At 39.1% G+C, this 24,992-nt stretch overlaps 6 protein-coding genes across 9 annotated transcripts; 2 read left to right on the forward strand and 4 right to left on the reverse strand.

Moving 5' to 3' along the window:
- Nucleotides 1-89: 89 nt before the first annotated feature.
- Nucleotides 90-2,111, reverse strand: LOC125218882 (probable xyloglucan 6-xylosyltransferase 5). 2 transcript variants are annotated; one of them, XM_048120676.1, is made up of 2 exons: nucleotides 567-2,111; nucleotides 90-333 (listed from the first exon to the last, which is right to left on the reverse strand). In XM_048120676.1, exon 1 carries the CDS (start codon nucleotides 1,949-1,951, stop codon nucleotides 602-604), a length of 1,350 nt encoding a protein of 449 aa, XP_047976633.1. In that variant the 5' UTR covers nucleotides 1,952-2,111; the 3' UTR covers nucleotides 90-333; nucleotides 567-601. The 2 variants fall into 2 exon arrangements, with proteins under 2 accessions (XP_047976633.1, XP_047976640.1); XM_048120683.1 differs by lacking the exon at nucleotides 90-333 and having other exon boundaries at nucleotides 591-654; nucleotides 738-2,111.
- A 1,340-nt stretch (nucleotides 2,112-3,451) lies between these two features.
- LOC125217555 (protein NEN1-like) lies at nucleotides 3,452-6,940 on the reverse strand. Of its 2 annotated transcripts, none has more exons than XM_048119074.1 (6): nucleotides 6,528-6,940; nucleotides 6,287-6,444; nucleotides 6,022-6,068; nucleotides 5,568-5,631; nucleotides 4,163-4,920; nucleotides 3,452-3,948 (listed from the first exon to the last, which is right to left on the reverse strand). In XM_048119074.1, the coding sequence occupies exons 1-6, from the start codon at nucleotides 6,799-6,801 to the stop codon at nucleotides 3,702-3,704; spliced, it is 1,548 nt and encodes a 515-aa protein (XP_047975031.1). In that variant the 5' UTR covers nucleotides 6,802-6,940; the 3' UTR covers nucleotides 3,452-3,701. The 2 variants fall into 2 exon arrangements, with proteins under 2 accessions (XP_047975031.1, XP_047975038.1); XM_048119081.1 differs by having other exon boundaries at nucleotides 3,922-4,056.
- Nucleotides 6,941-7,973: 1,033 nt separating this feature from the next.
- On the reverse strand, nucleotides 7,974-8,807 carry LOC125193603. Its single transcript, XM_048091438.1, has one exon. The coding sequence runs from the start codon at nucleotides 8,805-8,807 to the stop codon at nucleotides 7,974-7,976; it is 834 nt and encodes a 277-aa protein (XP_047947395.1).
- Nucleotides 8,808-11,997: 3,190 nt separating this feature from the next.
- On the forward strand, nucleotides 11,998-13,299 carry LOC125193613 (receptor-like protein 7). The gene is made up of 2 exons (XM_048091448.1): nucleotides 11,998-12,293; nucleotides 12,636-13,299. Exons 1-2 carry the CDS (start codon nucleotides 11,998-12,000, stop codon nucleotides 13,297-13,299), a joined length of 960 nt encoding a protein of 319 aa, XP_047947405.1.
- A 3,981-nt stretch (nucleotides 13,300-17,280) lies between these two features.
- Nucleotides 17,281-19,572, forward strand: LOC125200890 (pentatricopeptide repeat-containing protein At5g61400). The gene has a single exon (XM_048098712.1). The coding sequence runs from the start codon at nucleotides 17,456-17,458 to the stop codon at nucleotides 19,406-19,408; it is 1,953 nt and encodes a 650-aa protein (XP_047954669.1). The 5' UTR covers nucleotides 17,281-17,455; the 3' UTR covers nucleotides 19,409-19,572.
- LOC125200891 (ribulose-phosphate 3-epimerase, chloroplastic) lies at nucleotides 19,539-23,455 on the reverse strand. 2 transcript variants are annotated; one of them, XM_048098714.1, is made up of 10 exons: nucleotides 23,143-23,455; nucleotides 22,515-22,629; nucleotides 22,225-22,365; nucleotides 22,028-22,141; nucleotides 21,632-21,710; nucleotides 21,054-21,163; nucleotides 20,920-20,976; nucleotides 20,056-20,125; nucleotides 19,867-19,961; nucleotides 19,539-19,804 (listed from the first exon to the last, which is right to left on the reverse strand). In XM_048098714.1, the coding sequence occupies exons 1-9, from the start codon at nucleotides 23,244-23,246 to the stop codon at nucleotides 19,912-19,914; spliced, it is 840 nt and encodes a 279-aa protein (XP_047954671.1). In that variant the 5' UTR covers nucleotides 23,247-23,455; the 3' UTR covers nucleotides 19,539-19,804; nucleotides 19,867-19,911. The 2 variants fall into 2 exon arrangements, with proteins under 2 accessions (XP_047954671.1, XP_047954670.1); XM_048098713.1 differs by having other exon boundaries at nucleotides 19,539-19,753; nucleotides 23,143-23,451.
- Between the last annotated feature and the right edge of the window lie 1,537 nt (nucleotides 23,456-24,992).

Consider the following 24,992-nt stretch of genomic DNA (forward strand, 5'->3'; position numbering starts at 1 on the left):
AATACATGAGAAGAAGGTACATCAAACACGGAGATCATATAAAGATGCCATCTTTGAGTTTGTAGAGCTAGTAATTTGTGCCTGTTATATAGTAAAACTTTCATCTTTATATCATGTAGTATTTCATAATAATGTGGTACTAGTTCAATCTGTTCGCATCCGAAGCCAACTTTTTTATAGCACTACCTATTAGAGGCTATAACTAATGAAAAAGGCTAAAACAAACAACTATTTTAAAGAACCTCCCATGTTTTCTTGCTTTACATGTCCAAGTCCAACAATACCTCCCTGTGGTTTTGAACCGATCCACTCCTTGTGGATGAAAGCCGTACACTGCAAGACAACATGCAAGTATACAACTCAGTCATTCATACAGAACAATAATCTTGAACAATTCAGCAATGTATAGTTGAATGAAATCCAGATCAAGTACCAAAAAAACAAAAAAAAAAAAACTTCCAAGATTAGTAAATAGTATAACCAGCCAAATCAAGCAAGTAAACAGTGATCCAAAGGACATTGAAACAGAGAATGTCATCAAACTCAAAAGCCAAACAGATAATTACCTGCAAGATGTTCTCAAAGGCGACCGGCGGGGTAGCTAGCTCTGAGGTTCAGTAGTGTGGCGAGCTGCATGCCGAATATCAAACTGATCTACATTCACCAAAGGAGCAACAGTGTCATTCCTGATCCTCTTAATATTTGGGCTCACCAACCCCCTATGCCTAAACCCATACAAGTTCAAAACTTGATTATCCGCAAAGTTGAAAGCTCTCTCCATACTCTTCAAACACCTCTCCACCGGATAATCCCCATAGCTACCGCAGGGCTTGCACCCCACAAAATGCGTCACAAACGGCCACCTCGCATCTCCCAATCCTGGGTGGTACTTCTCAATCATCTCCTCGTACTGATCCACCAACCCCTCCCAAAACCCATGCAAGTAAAAGCTATTCTCCACATACACCTTGCTCATCCACCGCTCCTTCTGCGAAAGGAACAGGTATATCAAAGCAGACTGATCATCCGCCTCAAACGCGGGCCGCCCCTTGAGACTGGCAGTCAGGATCTTCCCAGCCTCCTCGCGCAACGGACCCTTGGGCCCCATTGGCGCCCATGCGTCCAGCAAATCCAACGACCACTGGCAGTTCCGGAACAGGAAACTGCCCGTGTTCAACGCAATCCACGACTTCTGATCGAAGAGCAAATCAGGGTAGCCATGGATGACCATGTTGTAATCCTTATACTTGGAAACCGGAATCTCAAACACCATGTCTGTGAACAGAGCATCACTATCCATCCACCAAATCCACTCCACCTCCGGATGCGACAGCATCAGGCGGCGGAGCAGCGGCAATTTAGCCCAATACCCTGCCATTTCCTTATCTAAATGAGCCATGTTATACAAAATCTCAATTCCATGAATCCTACAGTAATCAATCTTGTTTTTCAGAGCCTTCAATAGATAATGATCGCCAATTGCATTGTCACAAGGAGTCGGCTGCGAGCCAGTCACTAGCAAAATCCTAGGTTTTCCCTTAACAAAATTCGGAAATTGGGGGTTTTTCTCAAGCCATACCTTACGATCTTCGTCCCATTTGCTGATCCTCGGCCCCAAACTGAAAGTATCATTCAGGCTCAGAAACCGCTCCTGCCCCTCGTCCGGGTCGCTCGGGTCCTTATCGGATCGGATCTCCGCCAGAATCCGATTGGTTTCCTCAATCAGATGCTGATTCTCGGCGTCGGCTTCGGAGGTAACGAGGCTCCCGATCCCAATTGTGCCGCGCAGGACGAGAATCGTGACGAAGCCGCAGAGGATAGTGATCTTAATGTTGTGGAGCGTCTTATTGATCTGCCGCCCCCGCAGCAGCAGAGGCCCGCCCCGCCCCCGCGCTCCGCCGTTGGTCGTCGGAAGGCGTTTCTGAGCGGAGAATGGTCCCCCCGATCCCATCAACTCGGATTAGAGTGAGAAATTGGTAGGGTTTAATGAGGAGTAGGAATTTGGGGTTGGTACTTCAGAAAATTGGCATGCACGCAATCAAAATCAGTGTTCCTTTCACACACTTCTCTCTCTCTGTATAATAATAATAATAATAATATAAAAAGTGTGAATTTGGAGAAGAGGAAGGAATGTTGCAGGCGCACCGATTCTTCTTTTCCTTTTTTATTTGCTTCTTCGATGAATTTAATTGGAGGATTGGAATTGTTGAATGGAAATTTGAGGGGTCTGTTTGGAATTGAATAGTAATTATGGGAATTAAAAATATGACGACGAAGACGAACAATGCAGGCGACAAGGTGGCTGCTTTATGGAATGGATTTTCACGCGTCATGTTTTTGTTTCTTTTTTATTACTATTAATTAATTTACTGACTCTTGTTCTTAATTATTCCTTAATTGCAGTCTTGGATTTTCTTTGCCCACCATTCTTGGTCAAATCTAGAATTCTTTCTTTTCTGTTTGAGATTTCATGAATTAGGGGCAATCTCCAATAAATTGGGGGGATTCTGTACATTTTATTGATTTTGAATTAATTACTAATATCGTTTGTGTTCTTTAGATTTGTTATGCAAAGACCGGTGATTTACAGAATCACTACTACTATTAAATGATTAGGCAGACATTCTTGAACAACTCGTCTTCCTTAAATGGCAACTAATATATTTCAATTGCACAAAAAGCAATTGATATTTGAGGAAATTGAAAAAGTATGAATTTAAAATAACTATTTATGGTAAGCTACCCGAGATTTTAAATATCGGACTGTATATAATCAGCAATATCGTGAGTAATATACATTGATATGGACGTGTTTTCGATAGGTAAAATTGTGTTTTAGATGTGGAGTGTGACTCGGTGTGTGATATGGAATAGCTATTATCACTATAAGATTGGCATATGAAGGTAATATTGGAAACTATCACCGTATAATATTGACATATGAAGGTAATATTGAAACATTCTTCGTTTTTTAATTAGTGTCTGTAACTGCAAATGACACATATTTAAAAATAAATGCATATCTTTTACAATCTTATGTAGTCATAATAAATGCATATACATAATTTATTACCATTGGGAAATTATTATAGTACATGTTAAAAATAGAAAAATATCATAATTATATTCTCAATTAATGAAATTTGACATTTATATATCGGGGTAAATTGCTAAAAGTACCAAATTTAGTCAATTTTCAATCAATCTCGCAATTTTTTAAAAAAATACTCCTAGCTGTGAAATCGTAATTTTGACATTTAAGTTGTATAATACCCAAAAAAATCTGGCATATTGTGTGTCTTTATGACCATTGTAATTTTTTTATTTTTTTCTTTCCCAAAATTTTACGTAATTCTTCACATGTATTATTCCAATTTTTAATAATATGAGTGACTTTTCAAATGGTTTAATTTGCATTGGTCAAATTCGGCGTATTTATTCAAATTTCTCATGGTCGAAAATATCTCACCATCATAATTTTCCAAGTTAGTATGTCATATTTACACATTGCTCTTTTTGAAATAGATAAAATGTTATAAATGCAAGAAAGCCAGAAAGGCTACTCTCATATCTTACTTCTAACATCTATACCACTTGTAAGCAGTAGTCTTGATTTCCAATAAACAATTTGCCAGACAAGTTAATAAGCATAAAATGTCTTCATTTACAGCATCAGTACTGAATTCCTGTGACTTAAGCCTTTAACTTATCATCAGCTTGGTGACAATCAGCTTCTTTGCCACTAATCGGATGCCGGCATTTTGCTGAAAATCATAGGCAACCACAGAGAAATAGGCATCAACAAAGGTACCGGGATTGAACAGAGAATTCAGTTCAGCAACGTCGAATCTACTAAACGTAAGCCTGTGCACGGTTGAAGTTGAAATCTCCTTCTGGTATATCTCTGTTGTCCATCGGTTGATTTCGCCATCAGCTAAAGTGGGGAGGCTGTGTATTTACATAAAGTAAATTTAGATCTTGAATTATATCAGCATCAATCACAAGCAACAGCATTCAGATAGCTTTATACTATTTGAAAGTATCATTATTCTTTTCCTGAACCAGAAAGAAAGCATATAGGCCAAACAAGTTAAAAAAAAAAGGGAAAGTAAAATAGTGTAAATTTATGAATGCAAATCAAAACATAGAATAACCAACTTACTGCAATCTGACAGTGGGAGAATTGAAGAAGCCTTGTTTCCTAGCTACTACATGATGCCACTCGGAGGAGCTACCAGAATCAGTGGAAAGTTTCTGGGCTAGCCTATCAGCTCCGTCTAGAATATTGCACAAATTCTGTGATGCATCCACAACAAAATTCAAACGTGGCCGACCTGCATGATCTAGAAACTTCGTGCTGAATCCAAAGCGAACTTTCAGGCTTGCACATTTAAGTTGCAAAGGGGAGTTTTGGTGTAATATATGCATTCTTTGAGTTCCAGGGTAAGAGGGTGCAAGAGTAACAGATATTAAAGGTATTGAAACTCCATCAGGCTCCAAGAAGTCATTACAGCTATGCAAAGGTCCATCCTCTACTGCAGTTGAAGACTCTTGAGATATTATGGCAGCTTTCTCTTCTTCCTTATCGTCCTCCGGGAGAGGCTCCTCCATTACCGCAAGCATCCCACCCAAGTCAAATGGGCCAACACTTGCTGCATTGGGTTCAAGTGACCCATTCACTTCACCAGCTGTTTGTGTCATAAGCATATTCACTGACGATGGAGATAATGTTGATGGAAATTCAATCTTCACTGGAGATATAGTTGATTTTGAAGGATATGCAAACTTGTCACTAGGTGATTGGATAAGTCCATCCTTCCCAATCTGCTCTGTGGATTTTTTTCCATTACTTCGACTTCTTGTGATCGCATTGGGAGAAACCCAGCTGTTCTCAGTAAATATGTCTGGAAGGCTGGATTCCTGCAGTAAAGTGAAGAGCAAATGTCATAGCTGATTCAACAATTCAATTAAACATTTGACAGCATAAGAAAAAAGAATAAAACAAGGTTATGGTAGAGTAGATGAATTATTCAATAAGAGTTTGCCAAAGGGCAGCAAGTTTCTGTTTCAAGTAACAAAACTCTTGGCTTGCGAGTATGGTAATCGCCCTCTTGAACGAATAAAATAGTGCACTTTAGCTCTGGCATTATCTCATAAACAAGCTTCCATGGAACAGAATGTGCCTCCTGTAAGAATTCACTTCATAAAAGTAGAGGTTCGTTTTTTTGGAGGAAATTCCAGTTAGTTGTTGCAAGTTAAACACAGCAACATAATCAAGATTCTAGGTTTCTGGCCATATCTCCAAATGCCAGGATTATGAAGTCATTTTAACCACATGTTGTTGTATTATTGACATAACCATAAAATACAACCGTTCAACTATTACCATATTTCACCTTTCTACTCTTCAGAAGATTATGATATAATGCCATCGGAATTTGGATAATGTCATTTTATGTGTAATAAAGATGCAGTAGGTCAGAATGGTGTATTAAAAATAGGTGATAAAACTCAAATCCACCGAGCTCTCAACGTTCCTCATAGAAGCAACAAATCAGAGAAATTACCAATAACAGAACTGCTGCACAGTACTTAAGGACTTCAAGATTCATGCGTACATCATCCAGGCTCCTGAAGAATAGCATCAAATTGCAAGTTAAGTAAAATTTCATGGATAGAAAGACAACATCACAAGCCTCTTGGATCTTGGAATGTCAAGAAAAAAAAACAATGTGTCCAAAGTTTACTATCTGAGCATCTTAAATTACTAGTAGTACTTAACCATGGGGAAAATAAACTGCAATTAGTTGTAATCATCCTTATTTATTAAAAATGTCTTCATTCATAATCAAATGAGTAGATCAATACAAGCATGCCACATATTTTACTATCACAATGTTGAAAAACATTTTCGGACAAATAAAAGTATTCTCAACTCGGGACGCCCAGATGTAAAAAAGCGTGAATCTTAAAAAGTAAAAGATAAGAACATAATATTGAAAACAAAGAGATGGCACTCACCTATGTGTTTGCTTCCCAATCCCAAAATAAGTTGCAAGACTTGCCATCTGGGAGCAAATTTCAGTATCATTACTCAATAAACATATGAAGCATCCTCACATAATCATCAAAAGCAGAGCAAATCTAATTTTTTAGAAACGGCAAAAAGAGCTTGACAAGCATAAAAGACGAGCAATGCTTGATTTTTCCTACAGATCAGAATTAACTAAAAGAAACAAAGACTGGTGTTATCCAATGGTGATGGAAGCATATAGAAAAAATCAACCTTCATATCACCAGCTCTTCTTCCAAACTTTCGCGTTAACAGCAGTAGGGAATCAATAGTCCCTTTAGGCTCCGGAGGTGGCATGTTAATCTCGGCAAATGCCTCTCGTATGCGAGCACAATCAAAGCGCAATATGTTATGGCCAGCCCATATTCTTCCTGAGTGTAGAAATGAAATAAACGACAATGGAAAATTGCAGCAATTGGATGAAACCCTAATTGCGTAGAAAGGGGAATATTACCGTGCAGCAGGTCGTAAACGATGTCTGCAATGTGAGCGAAAGTGGGAGCAGAAATGACGGCGTCCTTGGTAATGCCGTTGCTGCGGACGGAGAGAGAAGTGATATGGGAGAGGTCGGCGGGGCGGACGAGGGTGGAGTAGCTCTGAAGCTCGACCAGCTTCCTGGGGCAAACGAGGATGGCTCCGAATTCCAATATGGCGAAGCCCTGGCCCGTTCGGGTGGGAACAGCTGTCTCCACGTCCAAGAAGGCTATCTCCGACCTTTCTTCCGCCATTTTTGCAGTAGTAATATGGATTGCTGAAGGCTGCTAAATACAGTACTACTTCAGTGGAAACTTGGTGAAGAAGAATGATTATGGAGAGAGAATGAGTGTGAACATATCACACGAAACAAGGATGCTTCTTGTGTTACTGTTTTCCCCCAACACAAGGAGTAGAATAAGATAAACTTTACTCCCTTTAGTCCTTGACTCATTTATAGTGTCATTTTAACTCGCCATGATTTTAATAAATTGTTCAACTTTACGAAAATTATGTAAATATGAGTTAGAGAAATGTGAACTCCACTTTTATACATTGATTTTATAATGCAATATGATATGAGTAATATAAGTTAGGTGAATGGTGAATCCCATTACCTAAAATGGAAAAAAGCAAATGAGATTTTAAATTACGGACATAAGAGCATCCTTAACTCTGTTCCGGTTTCAGGTTCCAAGTCCCCTTCACGCCATCATTCCCCTAAATTTCAGTCTCAGGCCACAACTCCTCTAACCTGCGGGCCTCATTCAGGCCTCATCCAGACCAAAACTATTAAATTGTACTATTCACAATTTACAACCTATTTTTACACGTGAAATAACAAACGTTGAACAATTAAAAACACAAAAAATTCGTTCTTCATTCGAAAATTGAAAATTACAACATAGAAAATTTAAAAAAAACATAAAAAAACGTCAATACTGGAAAACGTTGGTGCGTGTCCAAATTTCTTCAATTAGATCCGCTTGGAGGAGAAGTGTGTGCTTCTTCTTGGCACATCGCAGCTGAACGGGCCATGACATTGTGCAGGTCGGGAGGAACACCCTACACGGGAGGGTCGGAGACAACGTGGTTACTAGCGGTGCTGGAGCTTGCATCGTCGCTCTATGACATTTTCTCTCTCGTCCTCAACGATCATGTTATGCATTATGATACATGCATACATGATGTCGACGGTTAGTGGACAGTGCCATCCACGGCCCGCTCCCTTCACCATAGCCCACCGTGATTTGAGGACTCCGAATGCACGCTCCACATCTTTCCACGCCGCCTCTTGATTTTGGGCAAACAATGACCTCTTCGGCGTTGTCGGACATGTGATAGTCTTCACGAACACGGGCCATCAAGGGTAGATTCCATCTGCAAGATAGTACCCCATATTGTACCGACGCTGGTTGGCCGTGAACTATACATTCGACGCTCGCCCGACACACAATTGTTGAACAATGGAGACTCGTTCAACACATTGAGGTATTGTTCGACCAGCGACACCAAAGTAGGCATGCCAGATCCACAATCGTTGGTCGACAACGGCCTCTAACACTATCGTCGGATGCGTGCCCATATGCCCGTTAGTGTATTGTCCTCTCCAAGCTGTTGGACAATTCTTCCACTGCATGTGCATACAGTCAATGCTTCCTAGTATCCCCGGGAAGCCATGTCCTCGCTCGTGCATGTTCACCAACCTTTGGGGGTCGTCAGTCGTTGGCTTTCTGAAGTATGTATCCTTGAATGCTTCGATTAATGCCCGACAGAATTTAGCTAGACAATCTCGTCTAGTATGCTTGCTTACATGGAGATACTCATCGAACATATCTGCACTAGTTCCGTAAGTGAGTTGACGTATGGCAGATGTGTATTTCTGCAAAGTCGATACACTTTGCCGGGCAACGACATCGGTGGTTTGCATGAAATACGAGTCACGAGCTTCAATTGCGTAGACGATGCGCAGGAATAAAGGCCTTTGCATCCGGAACCGACAACAGAACATTTGATCACTCCATCGAGGATATCTAGAGAAATAATATGTGAAAAGCCTCAAATGAGCTTGTTCACGGTCTCGGTGGATATACATTCGAGTCCGTGGTACGCGGACGTGTTGTTCGTTCCACGCTTGAACACCAGCTTGGTAGCGAGCAACCTCGTTGTTGATTTCCTCTTGGATTGCGGGTATCGCCTCTTCTAACATTCTGACAATTTGAGCTTCGATTGCTCTTTGAGCATCCGAACGAGGAGGCATTTTTTACAGATATATTTGCGAAGGAGAGAAAATGAAGTAGAATAGAAATAAAAATGGTGTGGAATTTATAGAAGAAATTTCAAATTAAAAAAAAAATCAAAATTGGGGCCCGGGTCCGGTCCGAACCCCCCCAAATCCCGGGCCGGGACGCAAAGGGTCACGGCCCTGGAAGCTCCATCGCCGAGCCAGGCCGGAACTGGGCATGGACCCGGGACGCACCTGCGTCACCAGGCGCAACCTATGCCCACAACGTTAAGGATGCTCTAAGGGAGGGATATTATTTCACGAACGAGGGAGTACTTTATTTGGAATTGAATTAATACATTAAATTTTATACTTCCTAAGTTTCACAATAAGAGTCACATTTCACTTTTATCATGGGATGTAGGTCCTACATTCAACTAACTAACTTCACTTTCATTCTATTATAAAATTAATATGAAAAAATGGATATTATATTCTAATAACTTTTCTAATCCACTATCTTTTATATTTTTTAAAATTTATACTCACACAAAATATAATTCATATTGCAGAGCTGAGGGAATACTACTTATTTAAGTTACTTAGATCATATTTAGAATAATTTTAGTTACTGTCTTTAATTGATGCCCTTATTTAAGTTACTTAGGTCATATTTAGAATAGTTTTAGATACCGTCTTTAATTGATGCCTGATGGCAGTAGTAATTTCTGCTTAAATCTAGAAATTGCACTATACTCTGTATTAGTGATAGGTGATTGACAAAATCAAGAAAGCTGTCCGAATCAAGAAGTAATCACTAATGACAATTACTTCCTAAGTCCCGCTTAAGATGACACGTTTTCCTTTTTAGTTTGTCCCAACTAAGATGACACATTTCCTTTTTTGGTAACCTTCTCTCTCCAATTAATACACTCAACCACTTTTTCTCACTCCTATTAAAATATTCATCTTTCTTTATCTCTCTACTTTAATACTTACACCCACCTTCTCTCTCTCCAATTAAACACTTTAACCAATAACTCATAAAATCCCGTGCCGCCTAAGCAATGTGTCATCTTAGCCGGGACGGAGGGAGTAGTATATAAGTAGAATATACATATACTCTAACCGACTAATGATATGCTGCATGCCTTATATGAGTATCATTCTTGTTTAATGCATATTTAACGTTGTTATTTTAATTTATATGTTTAGTTTGATTCTAATATATTAAAAAATGTTATTGGAATTTTTTATTTCACAAAATTCATAATAAATCAAAACTCGATTTACTCATTTTCTCTATAATTTAAAAAGAATAATAAAATAACAATCAAACTTTGATTTTTATGAATTTTGTAAAATTAAAAATCTCAATAATATTTTTTTTAATTTATTAGATACAGACTAAATATATACTAAATCAAAACGAACAACGCTAAACGTCTGTCAAACGAGAGTAGTGCTTACATAAGAAGCTCACATGAGATAGTATAGTTTATTATTACCCTAATCTAACTAACCAATAAAATAAAATCAAAATATAAGTTAGTCACATATAGATCAATCAATGATTCAATGTCATAGGTATAGCATAGACAGTTCAGCTATACATCATTTTTTTTTTCCAAATAAATTGTTTTAAACTAATTTATTTGAAGAATACCACTTTTTGAAGAGTTTAATTTTTCATCAAATTCACATACTAGTAAAATAAAAAGTGGGGGGAAAATTGAGTTTTTCATCAAATTCATCTACCTTATTATTTACAAAAATTGAGTTTATTACATAGTTATATCAAAGGTTTCAGACTCAATTCACATGCTATTTTCCCCCAAATACAGTAAGATAAGCTTTAGGGAAAAGCCCAATTGCAGCTTCTCCCACTTTTTTTAGTTTCACTCAAATACTCCCAAATCTCTGCTCCGTGTCATGGTCCAGGGCTTCGAGATGCTGAGCGGCAAGGGGGAAGGCCCAGACAGGGAGGTGGTGCGGCGAAGGACAGACCGAGATCGGAAGGATGGGCGGCGAGGGGGTAGTATTTTAAGTTGATAACTAAGTTTTAATTGTAGTTCATCTATCCCCTCTCGTTCTAAGCGACATATTTCATGTTTGTCACTTGATAAAATTTAGTGTTATTTTAAATTTAAATTAAAACAATGACTTTAAAAAACTTTAAATGTAGCTGAATTTTAAAAATAAATAAAAAATGACTTTAAACTTTCGAACCTATTTCTCACGAAAATTCATTTTTGGATTGATTCCCTCCTCATAGTGTCTATATGAAAAGTGTGGAATTTAGACTTGCGAGTTTGCCGAGAAGCAAATCAAAATTTGTAGTAGTAATAAAAGTAGAAATATGAAAAAAGAGGTTTATCCCGCGTTGGCCTACATGTTGAATTACAAAAGCTAGAACCAAACGAACCACCATAGCGGCTTCCATCCAATTCACGAAGGAGGTGTCCGGTTGGCAAGATTAAATCTCATGATTAAATATGTATCATGTTTGGTTGATAAGATTGAACCATACAACTTAATCTTAGATGTATAGTCTCATGATAATTAGTCATAGTCTCCCCCTCCAACTAAAATAATCCTTCAACTTAATCCTAGATGGATAGTCTCGTGATAATTAGTCATAACAATCGAATGCCACCTAAAGTGATTCACGATTTGTATCTCAATAATTTGAAAGAGTTATGCTTTATAGTAGACTTTTTTAAAGTAGAAACTGAAAAAGGAAAGGTTTATCATTAACACACACAGTATACTACTATTAAAAAATCAGAGTTCATTTATCATTTTAAACCCGAACAAATTGAGTGTTGATTTTTTTACAAATTATAAAAGTGAAATATCAATAACAATTAACAATTTTAATGTAGTAGAATTAAATTAAATTTATAAAATAAGACACAATGCTTAACTTATATTAAACGATCATGATACTCACAGAGGGTATTCATATATGGTATATATGCAACATTGATGGCAGTATATTAGGTATATACCATAATTTTGGTTTGCTAAATATAGAAATTCATGTCGCTAATATACCGAAATCTTTCTATAAAATATCATATCTTACAAAAAATTTGATATCTTCAATATTTTTTTATAACAATAAGTTCGATATATATGTGTTGTTCTCCACTCCAATATAGAAACCAAGTGCCGCAACTCAACTCTTCCCACCACCATCGCACATATCCTCTTCTTCTTTGCAATGACAGTTTCTTCACTTCTTTTCTTCCTCGTCTTCTTCTTCCTCGTCGTATTTCTCAACGGCCAATGCCTCGATGATCAAAAGAAGTTGTTACTTGAGCTCAAGAGTTCTTCCTCTCCACTCAGTTTAATGAGTTGGAACGCGACGCATGATTGTTGCGAATGGGCCGGCGTGAAATGCGACGACTCCGGCCACGTCATCGTCCTCGACCTCTTCAAGGACGACATCTGCGGCCGGATCAGCGACTCTTCAACCCTTTTCAACCTCACATACTTGTCGCAACGACTTCACCACAAGTGAGATTCCCTACCAATTCCATCGTCTCACAAATCTGGCATACCTTGATCTGTCGGAGTGCGGTTTCATGGGACCGATTCCATACACCTTGGCTAACCTCACCAACCTAGTTCAACTCGACTTGTCAAGTAACTTCCTCACAGCTCCAATCCCATCCCTTCATAGCTCCTAAACCTTAGTGATAATAACCTAACCGCCCCACTTTCTGATTCGCATTTCCAAGGCCTTACAAAGCTCACTCACTTAGATTTAAGGCATAACTCGTTGGAACCAACTGTTCCTCACCATGTCTTTGCCTTGCCTTCACTTATATCTCTTTATCTATCCAACAACCAATTCAGTGGACAAATCGAAGATTCTCCCATTGCAAACAACTCTACCCTTCTCTTTCTAGATTTGAGTAGTATTAGGATTGAAGGTCATGTTCCTAACTTCTTCTTCCAGTTTCGAAGCATGATAATTCTCGAGCTCTCTACCAACTTCTTTAGTGCCGTTTTTGAACTGGATAGGATTCCAAGTCTTGCAAATCTTTCGGAAATTATTCTTTCTAACAACAACTTGTCTGTCGATACATCCACCGCAAGTCCAACTTCGTATGGATATCCCCGGATATATACATTTCAGATGTCCTCCTGCAATCTGTACGATTTCCCGGATCTTAGAAATCTATCGTTGTCGGAGTTGGACCTCTCAAACAATTATATAGGAGGGGATATTCCTAGCTGGATTTGGGAAATGGAACTTGTGAGCTTGAACCTTTCTCTTAATCTTCTGACAGATTTTCAAAAGCCTTACCATATATCTTATTCTATTAACACAATAGACTTGCACTCTAACCGGTTGCGCTGTGAGCTTCCGTTGCTTTCAGAAGCATTCGAGTTTGGTTATGCTTACTTGTTTCTCGCAAACAGTAGCCTAACCGGAGCAATTCCAACCTCCATCTGCATTCGCTCTCGGAGGCTTCTAGATTTGTCTTTCAATAACTTAACTGGCAGCATACCTTAGTGCCAACGCGGGATAAACCTCTTTTGTATAACGTATCCTTTTTTGTAAATAGATCAATTTGGAGTGTTTATATATAACACTAGCTTTATCCTACGTGCAATGCAACAGATTACTCAAAGTAAACACACTTCTTTTTTCATCACATCATTTGTCAAAAGACATAGTAGTAGTACTGTAGAACTATGAATCCACTATAATAAAAATAAACTGAATGTTCAATATCCAGTCATGGCTCACGCATTTTGGTACTATGTTATAAAAAACAATCACCCCAGCCATCCAAAAACCTCTTCAATGTAATTAATTATGCTCTCTTAATCTGGTTTATAATTAAACGTTGAGTGAATTTCTTGAAATCATAAGTTCGAAGTTCGAATATGAAACTGTTGGAAATTTATGTGGAGATAAATGAAACAAGACCAACAAGGTGAATACTTTGTGTAGAGAACTCTTGTTGAATACTTGAATGAAAAATGAGTACAAGGATCATCCTATTTATACTAGTGTAGGAATGCACTAGTTGGATGAACCTACACAAATACATGTATCATAATTAAAGTAATACATAGAATTAATACTAGAAGTTGGACCATTAGTTCATGAATCTGGGAAATACATTAATCTTCAATACTCCTCCTTAATGTTTTTCCGGTGACTTCAAGCTTCTCTCTCAAAAGGTGAAATTTTGCTTTCGGAAGGGCTTTTGTCGACTCTAAATTGTTGAGCATAGCCCTTGGCTACAAGCCTTGCTTTGAATTTCTGAATGGTTTTGTCTGGATCCATATTGAGTTTGGAAATCCATTTTACTCCAATAACATCTTTGTTAGAAGGGAGATTTACCAATTCCCATGTATCCTTCTCCTTGATCTTTTGAAGCTCTTCCTTCATGGCTTCGATCCAGACGGATTCTTTATATGCTTCTGGAAGGTTGTGAGGATCGAGGAAAGAAACGTTACAACTTTCATAAATTTCAATTTGTAACCTTGTTTTCCTCTGCAGTGAATCTGGTGATGGATGGTCTTCATCTTCTGCAACATCCTGATCAATTTTATTGACATGAACGGCCTTTGGATAGGGCCAGATCACAGGAAAGTTCCTGCTACTTCCCATTTTTATCTCCGAAATCTCCATGTTGTTTTTCTTATCAAAGATGTTACAAGAGTTTCCCTCAAAGTGTAAGGAATACCCATGTTGCATCATTTGACCAACACTTAACAGATTGTGATGCAAAGAAGGAACTAGAAGGACATCTTTAATGAATCTAGTACCTTTCTTTGTTTGGACAGCCAACGTGCCTTTGCCTTTGGAATCCACCAATTCATCATTTCCCATCTTGACTTTTGGTTTGACGGAACAGTCGATGTCGGTGAAGATGCTCTCATTTGGCGTCATATGGTTGCTGCATCCACTATCAATGAACCATGTGTCATTGATTTCTTCTTTCGAAATTTGACCAGCATAGAACAAATACTCGTGATCTTCTTCAGAATAATTGGCATTGTGTTTTTCTTTGTTCCTGCAGTTTGCTTCCTTGTGCCCAAACTTTGAGCAATGCGAACATTGAGGTTTTCCTGTGTGGTAGCAATCACTTTCTGAATGATTTGTTCTGTTGCAAATACCACAAGGAGGATATACACCATTTATTTCCTTCCATTTGCTATCACTTGATCTCTTGAGATTGACTTTGGATTGAAAAGCATTTTCCAAAGTTTCTTCACTTCTTCTGGTCAATCTTTGCTCATGTGCTTGCAAAGACCCCATGAGTTCTACAAGTGATAGTGTAGATAAGTCCTTCGATTCTTCGATGGCTGCAACTACATGGTCATACTTCTCGGTGAGACTGATCAAGAATTTTTGAACAACTCTTGACTCTTCGATTGTTTCTCCATAAGATCTCATTTGATTGACGAGATCAATTACTCTGGTGCTATATTGTATAGCATTCTCAGAATCTTTCATTTTGAGATTTTCCATTTCTCTTCTCAAGCTTTGAAGCTTAATGGTTTTGACCTTTGAACTCCCTTGGAATTCTTGTTGCAAGATCTCCCATGCTTCTTTTGAGGATGTGGCCCCATCAATCTGGGAAAGATGGCATCACTTACGGCCATTTGAAGGTTGAATAATGCCGTAGCATCTTTTTGTTGTTCCTTCTTTTCTACCGCAGCAGTGTTGCCTTTTGGAGGAATCTGTACGCCTTTTTCTATCACATCCCATAGATCTTTTGATAGAAAAAATGTCTTCATTTTGATACTCCAGAAATCATAGTTTTCACCAGCAAAGACGGCCAATTGTTGACTTGCTCCAGAATTTGCCATTTTCTTCCACGCCTTGATATAGGAACGACTTGGCTCTCGATACCACTTGTTGGAAATTTATGTGGAGATAAATGAAATAAGACCAACAAGGTGAATACTTTGTGTAGAGAACTCTTGTTGAATACTTGAATGAAAAATGAGTACAAGGATCATCCTATTTATACTGGTGTAGGAATGCACTAGTTGGATGAACCTACACAAATACATGTATCATAATTAAAGCAATACATAGAATTAATACTAGAAGTTGGATCATTAGTTCATGAATCTGGGAAATACATTAATCTTCAATAGAAACATAATTCAGCTTTGAGCTCTTGATCTGCAGACTATTTCTTCTACAATATGTGAATCAACACGAACGAAAAACGAGCAAAACGACATCGCCTAAGACAGATCCACGGCCATTGAATCGTGCAATGGATGCTCTGTCATGTTTCACCATCTATGGAGAGGATGCTGCTCTGATACTCTACAACAGCTTTGGTTGGTGCTCTGGTTTTTAGCACCATTTCCTTGTACTCGTCGGTCGGATTCGATAGAGCCGTGATAGCACCTCCGGCTCCTATGGAGACCTCGCCTTCGTGGATGACGACGCTTCTGATGACAATGTTGAGGTCGAACTTCTGGTCAGGGGCGGACCCAAAAAAAATATGATTAGGGGCTGTAATTTCTAAATTTTGTTCTAAAGTCATATTTTTGTTGTTTTAGATCATTTATAAGGGCTTTTATATAATAATTTATATTAAATTTGAATAAATATTAAAAATTTATAAAAGAAAATGGAGTAGTTTTGAAAATATTTTTATTAAGGGCTTTAGCCCCACCCTATTTCTACATGGGTCCGCCCATGCGCCTGGTTGTAAGAGAAGTATCCTATGCACCCAAAGTAAACGTCCCGGGAGCTGGTTTCCAAGGAGTCGAGAATCTCCATCGATCTCAACTTCGGTGCACCTATCATCGAGCCCCCTGGGAACGCAGCACGGATGCAGTCGACCGCGCTGGCGTCATGCCGTTTCTGTCCTCATATCGTGCTCACCATCGTGTGGATAGTTGTGTAGGACTCGACCTCCATGAGACGCAGTCCGGATCACCTACAAACATAAGTGAGGGGCCCACCATCATATTTTATGTTTGTGAGAGGTAGAGTAGAGGATGGTGTAGGATAAGTAGTAGGTGATCCATTTCGCATGAGATGAGGCACGTGCACGGAGTACTTACTTATTATTAATAATAATTTGTATTGTTGTAGTTGTTGTATCTTTGATTCGATCAATTACCATAATTAATAACTAAGAGCATTACTAACAATTTTCCACTAAACTTAAACTCATTTTAGAATAAATGTTACATCAAATATTATTTTACTCTAACAATTTATACTAAATTCAAACTTAAAATATTATCTATATTATACATTTTTTACTAATAAAATTTGAAAAAGTTTTTATTTTGATTTAGTATAAACATAAAAATATGTATTTTAGAATACTATTAAAGCAACTAACTTATTTCATTTTAGATTTTAGTGTATCATTGGAAATAATCTAAATCTAATACAGAATGTTATCTAGTTATAATAAATAAATTTGAATTTATCCCGTTGATCGTCATTAAATCATGTAATCAGGTTAAGTGGGCTCCTTAACCAATTTTTGATTTGGTGGAGGCCAATCGAAGAGTGTTGAGCTTAATCACTTCACCTCGACAACATTAATTCCGACGAATTCCCACCTCCATCACACATTTCTGTCAAATCCAACCCACATTCATTCAAATTCATGCCGTAACTGGTCGGAATTGTTAATGGGAAACAAGAACTCAGAGCTTCCACCGGAGCAATGTTGAAGTTGAAGTCTTTCCCTCCAAAAATCAAGCCTTTCTTCAACCAGAATCCCCCAGCAGCGTTCCTATCTTCTTCCGCAACTCCGTCTTTACCCTCAGAGTCTTCACCACCGTATCTCGCAAATTTGGTCGCTTCGATTCTCAGTTCCTCTACTACAGACCAGGCGCTGAGGATCTTCAACTCGGCCTCACCAACCATAAACCCGGCCAAGACCCTGAAACTTCATTCCGCCATCGTCCATTTCCTAACCGGGAAGAGATTGTACGTGAAGGCAAGGTGTTTGATAGAAGGCCTCATCGAAATCTTGAGAAAAACTAGGAAACCCCACAAGGTGTGTTCATCGATTTTCACCGCGCTGAATCAGATTGAGCATTCAAATTGCGGCGGCAATGTGTTTGGAGTGTTGATCAACGCTCTGTGCCAGAAGGGTCTCCCCGATGAGGGGCACTGGGTGTACCGGAAGATGGGGAGATTGCCGCCGGTGCAGCCCTGCAACGTGCTTCTCAACGGCATTTTGAAGACGGGCCGTGTTGAGTTGATGTGGGAGGTTTATCACGACATGGTTTCGAATGGTTTATCACCTAGTGAGGTGACTTATGGGATACTGATCGATGCTTGCTGCGATCGAGGAGATACAGAGAAAGCAAGGTTGTTACTTGAAGAGATGGTTCAAAGGGCATTAAAACCGACGGTTGTGATCTACACGACCCTCATACGAGGCTTATGCGCGGAGAGTAAGATGTTGGAAGCTGAGGCTGCTTTTATGAGAATGATGGAGTGTGGCGTGGCTCCTAACCTCTACACATACAATGTATTAATGGATGGATATGCTAAGATGGTATGTGTTGAGAAAGTGAGGAAGTTGTACTATGCAATGTTGGATGGTGGAGTGTTGCCAAATGTTGTTACCTATAGTATTTTGATATACTTGCTTAGCAAGATTGGGGAGCTTGTAGCTTTTAGGAGCTATTTTGTGCATATGGTGAAGTTTAATGTTGTTCCCAATATCTATATATATAACTGCTTGATGGATGGTTTGTGTGATGCTGGTGACTTATCTGCTGCTAAGGCTATGCTTGTGGAGATGGAGAAATTTGGTATTTCTCCGGATGTTGTCACGTATGGCATCCTTATGAAGGGGTATTCTAGAACCGGTAGAGTTGAGGATGCGGAGATTTTGTTCAGTAAGATGAATGAGGCAGGAGTGGTGATGAACTCTGTGGTGTATAATACTCTTATTGATGGATATTGCAAGAAAGGAAGCATGGAGAAGGCTGTGGGGCTCTGTTCACGAATGATGGAAGCGGGCTTACAGCCCGACATGGTTACTTTCTGCACGCTGATAAACGGCCACTGCAAAGCAGGGAAGCTGGAGGCTGCGATGGGGCTATACTATGAAATGGGAATCAAGGGTTACAAGCCTGATGTGGTTGCTTATACTTCTTTGATCGACGGGCATTTCAAGAATGGCTATGCCGATGCAGCTCTTCAGCTGCACAGAGAAATGATAGAGGCTGGCGTTGCACCCAATGCTTTCACACTTAGCTGTGTGGTTGATGGGCTGTGCAAGGATGGAAGGATCAATAATGCAACCAGTTTTTTCTTGGAACAAACCAAAGCTTCTATGGCTGAAGCAGATGCGCATTGTTTGCCTACTAGAGTAACATATTCAATCCTGATCAGCAGTTTGTGCAGAAATGGTCGAGTGTTTCAAGCCAGCAAGTTTTTCTCGGACATGAGGAGAAGATTGGAACCAGAAGCTGTTGATTATGCTGCATTGGTCGAGGGGCATTTTGGAGCTAAGCGTGTGTTTCCGGTGATGCTGCTGCAAGCAGATATGCTGAAGAAGGGCATACTACCGAATGAATTTATGTATAAGATATTGGAGAAGGGATATCAGGAGACTGCATACTTGGCATCGGCTCAAAAGTGTCGCGATGATTTTTAGGTGTAATATTGCATCATCATCGTCACCAAAGCTCATCATCTCAGGTTCAAGTATTTTATCAAGAATGTATTAAAAGTCTTTGAAAGAATGTGTCTTGTTTTGTTGTTTAGCAATTTAAACTGAGACAAGCTTGGAGGATAAGAATGAGCTCATTTTTTTGTCAATGACGTAATATACATTTTGTAAAGACAAAAAAGCAAGCGTTGGAGTAGCTGTTGCAGCATGTGTTTCTACAAGTCAAAATAATATGGTGAACATCATTCAAATTATACTACAAACGGTACTCCCATGATTCTTCTGAATTCACTCTTCTTGTTGTACTTGTTTTGATGTATTCTCCTCCATCTGGTTCCGTGTGTCGTATGCAAACGAATACAAGTATAAAATCACATTGTTCTGAGATGGTTAGAGAAAATGAGATTGAGACATTTAAAGCAAAAAACATAACAAGATCATACCTTGAAATAGAGTATGGAACCTAAGTACAGATCCAAAATGAAAGTTTATGCTGGAACTGCTACAGGCCTTTTGCTGGTTTTGATTCCTTTGATAGCTGCAAAAACAAAATTGCAGAAGACGAAACTTAGATTTTATCACCTAGTACCGATACTTTGAATAAACTTCGAATGAAGCAGTTTTATCCTTGCCTTCAGCATAATCAGGAGCTCCAAAAACAGCAGAGCCAGCAACCAATGCATTGGCTCCAGCCTCAATTACCTGTGTCAATACATGATAATAACAACCACCCTTAGCAAGGACATCTATGAAAAAGAACTCTGGATTAAATTAAAATAGATAAATCCAAGTGAAAAGATAAGCAAGACAGTGGTCACAGATGTCCTAGGAATCTACAGAGGACCTTGTTAAAACACGAGTTTTCGAGTCAAAGAATCCCCCAATCAAACAAATTGCACGCTGGTTCATTCTTCATTTCGTGATATGACCTCAAGAAAAATCACTGTTTCAATTGGATGGCCAAATTAGGAAAAACTAAAAGCAGATCATGTCCCTTCTGATATCTATACTCCCTTAAGGCCCAAAACTAAAGAATAATATACCATCACACATGCATAAAATACCCCATAAGAAAAGCAAATTAACTCAACTACATCCCAAAGAAAATCTACATAACCGATTCCCTGAATTGCCGACACAGCATTCATTTTGCAACAAGTTATATTAGTTTATACAACACTAATGGCTCTTTCTTCACAAGCCCAGGTAAAAGATCATAACTATCAAGGATCAACAAGAAGGCCACATGGAGAAACAATGGTAAACTGAAAATTTCAAATTTCAAGACCATATCTAGTCTTAATTTATAGGTGATGATCAGGATCATATGCTTTTTACCCTTATCCTCCCCCTCGAAGGTGAGAAGCTGGAAGTGAGTATGTTTATGGAAGTTCGGTCAAGCGATATTCTAATACTGATGATGTTGAGGACAAAGTCTCACATTGTTTATCCTAATATTCAGTAACTGATAAACAGAAGAGAGACAAGGTAGTGACCTTGTAAGCATTTTTAGGACCAACTCCACCATCTACCTCGATCCATGGGTTAACTCCCTGTAACGAAATATTTTCAAACGGTAAGGGAAATATACAGCATTGCATGCAAGAAAGTAAACAGACATTAACACTACCTTCTGAGCGCACAAACTTCTCAAATCTGATATTTTCTTTACTTGGCTCTCTATGAAGCTTTGCCCACCAAACCCGGGATTTACAGACATAATCAATACCAAATCAACCACTATGTAAAAGCAAAAAGAGAATGCATTAATCCACTGAACTGAACACATGCTGCTGGAGATAGCAGCTCAAGTATGAGAGCCATACTATCCATCAAAATGGTTTTCATAAAAATAATGTCACCATTATGCACTCTTCAAACAAAAAATCAACCAGAGAGAAGGTAATTCAGTTGGAATAGTGGCCCCAGAAACTACGTCTCAGATTCACGAATTTAAATATTTGCACTCTCTTAGCTCGCCCATGCTATGAAACTTTAAGTGTCAAATTTCAATGATATATTACCATTCCTCTTGATCAAATATGTCATTCTTGTTATTCTAAGTTAGCTCTTATCCAGTCATCGTTTAAGCTGCTACACATACTCTACTGTAAGGAGCAGGCATCAACTTGTTAAGAAAGAAATCACGAACATCCTCGTTGCAACTTGGCAGAGTATATACTCAAGTTAGGACTTCGCGAACCTCACCATCAAGAACATATTCTATGGTACTCAATGGAGTTCCAGGGTTCAGGACTACTCCGGCTTTAGCACCCAAGCTCTTAATCTGGAAAAAAGACACCAAATGTGTAAGTATTATTAGTTCGTCTGACATTTCATTTACATGTTATAAAAAGAAGTATACAAACTTCATTAACACAATAGATAAAGTAATTCCTTGTGGACATACTTCTAACTCGAATTTCCCAATAATGTCTCATTTAATCAACATATGGTCTACATGTCATTTCCGAAAAATGAACGACATACCAGAGGTTTAACGTACTTTCTATATTAAAAATTCAATGGTATGGTGCAAATACGTAAACAAGGGAAACAGTTGCACAACATACTGAACATGAGAGCACCATTTCAAAATCTTACTTGATTCACTGTACGATGCAAATGAATGGTTGAAGCAAGTTCGCAATGAACGCTAACTATGTCAGCTCCAGCCTTGATGAAGTCCGGGACTCGTTGCTCAGGCTCCACAATCATCTGCCGAGCTTTGATAATGTTAAGAATAGGTTGATTCAAGGCATTGATTAGGTTAAGGCTTAAAAACTCAAATATTGGATTACCAGATGCACATCCAATGGGAGATCAGTGACAGGGCGCAGAGCATCAACTACGAGGGGGCCGATCGTAATGTTTGGCACAAACCGGCCATCCATCACATCAACGTGAATCCAATCGCAACCTGCCACCTCCACTGCTTTGACCTAGTTGTATGATAAAACGATTTAAGGAATCAACACCTCTATATAAATAGGCCAAACTGATGCTTGAATTGTTTGGAACAGATGCCATTTGAGTAATTTGTAAGATCTAACAGTTTATTAAGATTCAGGCTTGAGAAATGAAGATATACCTGCTCTCCTAGTTTGGAAAAATTAGCAGAAAGAATTGATGGAGACACAATGATGTCACTTTTGGAAAACTTATCAACTCGAGCAGTTGCCTTAACTACAGCTCTAGATCTTCTCCTGTATCAAAATGTAAGAAAGACATGTAACGATTGAATCACTATTTGTGTAATCAAAGATGAAAATGTATTTGAGAAATGAATCGCGAGAATGAGAAATCTTATTCACTCAATCGAGCTCAAGAATTGTTCACACGAAATCTTATTCACTCAATCTGAAATTGTTCTCATCTTAGCTGCAGTTGAGCTTATCACACAACAAGACATGAAGGGACCTAAACATTTCAAGCCCAATAGCTCATAATTGGTTAAATTTCTCAACAGAAAAAACAAAGGTCAAAGAAGCATATTCACAAACAGGTTATAGATTCCCAAAATTCAAGTTCTTGAAACGAGCATTCTGATTCATACATACCCCCGACCACATCAATCATCAATCCAGTTGAAACACCGGATAAGCATAGTCGTAAAAATTCAAGAAATTTGAGCAACATACCATCAAAATTAAGTACTATAACTCGGGAGTCGCGGATAAAAATAGAGGTGAATCAGAATGTGAAGAAATATCGCGTACCTTGTAATAGTGAGAGAAGTGGGGGTTGCAAGAGAGAGCTTTTGACCTGTGAGCCCACCTTGAATCAAAGCTGACGAACCCAAAGAAACAGCTGCTGATGCCATTTTCTTTAGCACTAATCACGATTCTTCCTTTTTAGCAAATCAATAAGAATTCTTGTACAAGAAAAGGGAAGACAGTTGATTTTTCCCTCCTTTCCTCTGGGTTTTGAGAAATAAGCAAGAATTTTGAAGAGGACGGGATATTGGGGTTACACGTGGCAGGAGGGATGGTGGGGTATTTAGTTATCAGCAATGGTTGGCTGCTGGGTAATTTGCGGAGGAGTTGGTGTGTGTAACACACACACTGCTTTTGTTGCTCTTGTCTTCTTCTTGCTAGATAAAAGACGAAATCTTGCAACATGGCTCAGGAATCGGATCGGATCGGATCATTCCATGCCATATTTATTTTCATTTTTTAATATTCAAATTTGACTCCATATTATTAAATTCTCCCAATCTTCAATTTTCATCAAAATTATGAGCTTTTGGAAGAAAAGTTCCCGATCGGGTAAGGATAAGGGTAAGGGGAAAGAGTCGAGTTCACAAATTCCCAACACGGATGAAGCAAACGAGCAGTGGATGCAGTCGTTGTTGGCGATGGGTACTCTCCAGGCAACTTCCACATCTGGGGGTCGTCTCCTTTGCGGGGGCTCTCCGTGGCGGAGACTCTCCGTACTTCAACTCTATGGCGAAATGCGGCCTCCGGCCAAACGATGTGTATCGGCCCCGGTTCGACACCGAGGATCCGAGGCGATCCGTCGGCATTGGGAGCGCCTCATGAGGGACTGCGGGCACTTCAACGGTATTTATTCTAACTTGATGACTCACATGACGAGTGGCCAGAACGAGCACATGGTCCGAGATGAGGCCATCCGGATGTATAGTAGCCAGTACTTGTCGACGAAGGGCTTCAAGTATTGGAACATCTACGATAAGCTGAAGGATCTCCCCAAATTCCGGACGGGAATGCACGACGCGCTGCACGGGAAATCGGTGCGCTCGCGACTTAGCGTTTCGGAGAGCGAGGGGAGCGCGGCCCACATCGACTTGAGTGGGGATGGTCCGCACGAGCGCCCGGAGGGAGTGAAGAAGGCGAAGGGGAGGCGGAAGGAAGGGCGCAACGTCGGAAGTCGCGTCGGAATCCGTCATCGACTTAGAAAAAGCCACTTATTCGAGCAATGTCGCCAATCGACCCGGATGTACACGCCGTATCTTCACCGGCGGCGGGACCCCTGAAGAAAAGGCGGCCCTCTGGAAATGCATCCAACACCTGCAGAGTACGGCGGGGCTCGATCCGGACGCCCTCCGGCCCCTCCGTCTTAGATTTTTTTTTTTTAAATCTTTGTTTATTTGCGTTTTTTATTTGTAGTTTTTTTTTTCTCGTTGTATTATATTTTCCAATGATTAATACAACGATGAATTGTTCATTATTAGTCTATTTATTAAATACATTTGTAGGGAAAATTAAATAATATAAAAAATAATGATGTAAAAATGAAATGTTGAGTTAGGGAGAAATAAGGGAGAAATAAGGGAGAAACCAATGTAGCACTTGGCTAAAAACTGGGGATAAATTTGCGGAGGAGTTGGTGTGTGTAACACACACACTGCTTTTGTTGCTCTTGTCTTCTTCTTGCTAGATAAAAGACGAAATCTTGCAACATGGCTCAGGAATCGGATCGGATCGGATCATTCCATGCCATATTTATTTTCATTTTTTAATATTCAAATTTGACTCCATATTATTAAATGAAAATAGTACTCTGTATATAAGATAGGAATATTAAGTAATGACTTTTGACAAAATAG

The sequence above is a fragment of the Salvia hispanica genome, chromosome 1, assembly GCF_023119035.1.
Source record: "Salvia hispanica cultivar TCC Black 2014 chromosome 1, UniMelb_Shisp_WGS_1.0, whole genome shotgun sequence".
Classification (NCBI taxonomy): domain Eukaryota; kingdom Viridiplantae; phylum Streptophyta; class Magnoliopsida; order Lamiales; family Lamiaceae; genus Salvia; species Salvia hispanica.